The 2439-nt window shown below is 34.9% G+C and overlaps 1 protein-coding gene across 1 annotated transcript; it reads right to left on the minus strand.

Annotated features, from left to right (window-relative positions):
- Positions 1 to 617: 617 nt before the first annotated feature.
- LOC132547758 (E3 SUMO-protein ligase KIAA1586-like) lies at positions 618 to 1769 on the minus strand. The gene has a single exon (XM_060211560.1). The coding sequence runs from the start codon at positions 1767 to 1769 to the stop codon at positions 618 to 620; it is 1152 nt and encodes a 383-aa protein (XP_060067543.1).
- Positions 1770 to 2439: the final 670 nt, after the last annotated feature.

Below are 2439 nucleotides of genomic sequence, written 5' to 3' on the forward strand. Positions count from 1 at the left end.
GTGGGGGTATGATTGATGTTATAGGTATATAGGGTCAAATTCCATGTTTCTTTTCAGTTCATATTAGTTAATGTGTTCTTTATGGAATATGAGGATGAGTATGTTTGATTTATTGTTCTAATTTTATTGTTTCACTGAAAATAAAATAAAATACAAATATCACTGAATGAAATGTGTTTTTTTATTATCATCGATCCAATGGCATCAAACTGTTTTTGTTATAATACTGTTGTAAACATTTTTCTTGGAAACATACTATGTAGCACTTGTATTAATAACAAGGCCAATGATAAGTAACATTAAAGGTTTTACAACACAGAGTTAAGACAGTACTAGCGAAATATTGCTTTTACAACATTTTGTCACAAGCTCTGTGGACAATTTCCTCTGGATCAAAGTCATCTTTGTGTGAATAATATCCAATGACCATTCTGTCCTCAACAGTAGAAACACTTCTTATATTTGTTGAGGCAGAATGGTGACGGTTTTGGAGTGAAAATCCCCTTTCACAGGGGACTGAAGTTAATGGCACAGTCATGAATATACCAGCTAGAACACAAAAGCCTGGAAATTCCTCAGTGTAGTCATTTGTGATCTTTAAACACATGTCTGTTACCTCAAAATGTCTTGTTAACATTTAGCAAAAATTTGAACTGCAGATACTCATCTCTGGTTCTATTAGGATCAATGAGATTGTCACCTTCACCCCCTCCATATTTCTCTATCACTCTCTCAAGGGATTCTGTGCCATGGTTAACAATACCTGCATGGTTCACTGGCAGTATGTTCGGATTAAGAACATCATTCAGGTCTTTCAAGTCCCTCATATTGTCTTCTGGAAAGCGTTCATTAAATTCTGACACCAAGTTTCTGACAAAAGCTCGCTTAACATCTCTGAATACAATCCTATCCCTAATAGAACATGTAAGTGGAATCCCTTTGTACTCATCAGATTCCTCAATAGTGTCTAACAAATCAACTACAGTTGGAGGGTCAGTATGGTAAAAAGATTGTATGGTATCTCGAGCTGAGATAACCATAGATGTGACCTGCTGAATATCAATAATGTCTCTCTGGAATGTTCTGGATAATTTACATAATATGTTCAGTATATCCTTCAATAGACATAATACTGAAATGAATTTGAATGTCTTGATGTCTCTCCCTATCCCTTTTGCTTTTGCTCCACCCTCAGTTCTGGGAGCATTGGCGGCTTCATGTTCCATTCCTAAGATGAGTACCGACCAGCTTTCATAGACTGCAATTATTGCATCTTGTAGTGATAACCACCGAACCTCTGTTGGTTTTTTAAACTTCTTAACCTTTTCTTTCATGATTTTTTTCAATTCCCTAAGTTTGTTATAACGTGGAGCTGAAAATTCATAATAATAATAAATTGCTATTAACAGCTCCTGTACTTTTCTTAAGTATGGAACTTTCTTAGCAGCCCAATGTGCCACCAAAGACAACCTATGTGCTGCACACCATACATGAATTATGTGAGGATTCTGTGCCCTTAACTTCACTCCAACACCTGAAAGTCTACCAGTCATCACTGCTGCTCCGTCACTTCCAAATCCAGAAATGTTCTTGAAGCTAATGCCAACATCGTCCATCCAATTTACAATAGCATTATATATTGTATCTGCTTTTCCATCACTTACAGTTACATTTGCACAGAACTCTATTTTGATTTGACCAGCATGTACAATTTTACAAAACATAATAAGTTTTTTATTTGTGGCAATATCCATGGATTCATCTACCATAAGACCAACAAATGGACTATCTCTCACTCAGACAATGGTCAATTCTCTCAACACGTCTGCCAGTGCTCTTTGCATATCACTAGGTGCCTGATGATTTGTATAAATCCCACTTGATGAAGTTGAACTCCTTCCCGCGGAACTCTTTTGAAATACTGTTGATCCATTTGAAATCTGATTAAAAAATGAAATAATAAATTACTGGTAGTGGTATTCTTTAGTTTGTTTTATTCATAGATCATTTTAAAATGTTAATGTTAAATGACATGAATTTATTTTTAATTATTTACTATTAACTAGTTAAAATTTGTTATTTATCCAAATTAAAACTAAGAATGAAATCCTAACAATTTGTTTAATAACATGTCTCCAGTATAGTCACGTGTACAATGTATTTTGTGATTTTGTTTTTTATCCACATTGACAATATTCATAACAATGGTAATCCTTCCCACTGTTCTGACCATTAATCAAATTTCTTACACTAATGAAATAACCACCTGCAGATCTACTAAGCTTATAAACTTGCGGTTAGCAATGTTCTCCTTGGCCAGCCACAGTGCCGTCTTCAGTTGAGCCTCAAGTATAGGCTGATAATTCTTTTTCAAGCATGTTTTGGCAGCGTTCATGTACACCTTTTGTTGTTTTGTCTGAATCGATAGTAGATGATCTT

The sequence above is a fragment of the Ylistrum balloti genome, unplaced genomic scaffold (genome assembly GCF_031769215.1).
Source record: "Ylistrum balloti isolate Yb309-2 unplaced genomic scaffold, AGI_CSIRO_Ybal_v1 Utg369974, whole genome shotgun sequence".
In the NCBI taxonomy this organism is placed as follows: Eukaryota; Metazoa; Mollusca; class Bivalvia; order Pectinida; family Pectinidae; genus Ylistrum; species Ylistrum balloti.

What these genes read in the sequence shown, in the direction of transcription:
- LOC132547758 (XM_060211560.1), bottom strand. Translation starts at nt 1,769, where the DNA reads ATGGTAGATGAATCCATGGATATTGCCACAAATAAAAAACTTATTATG.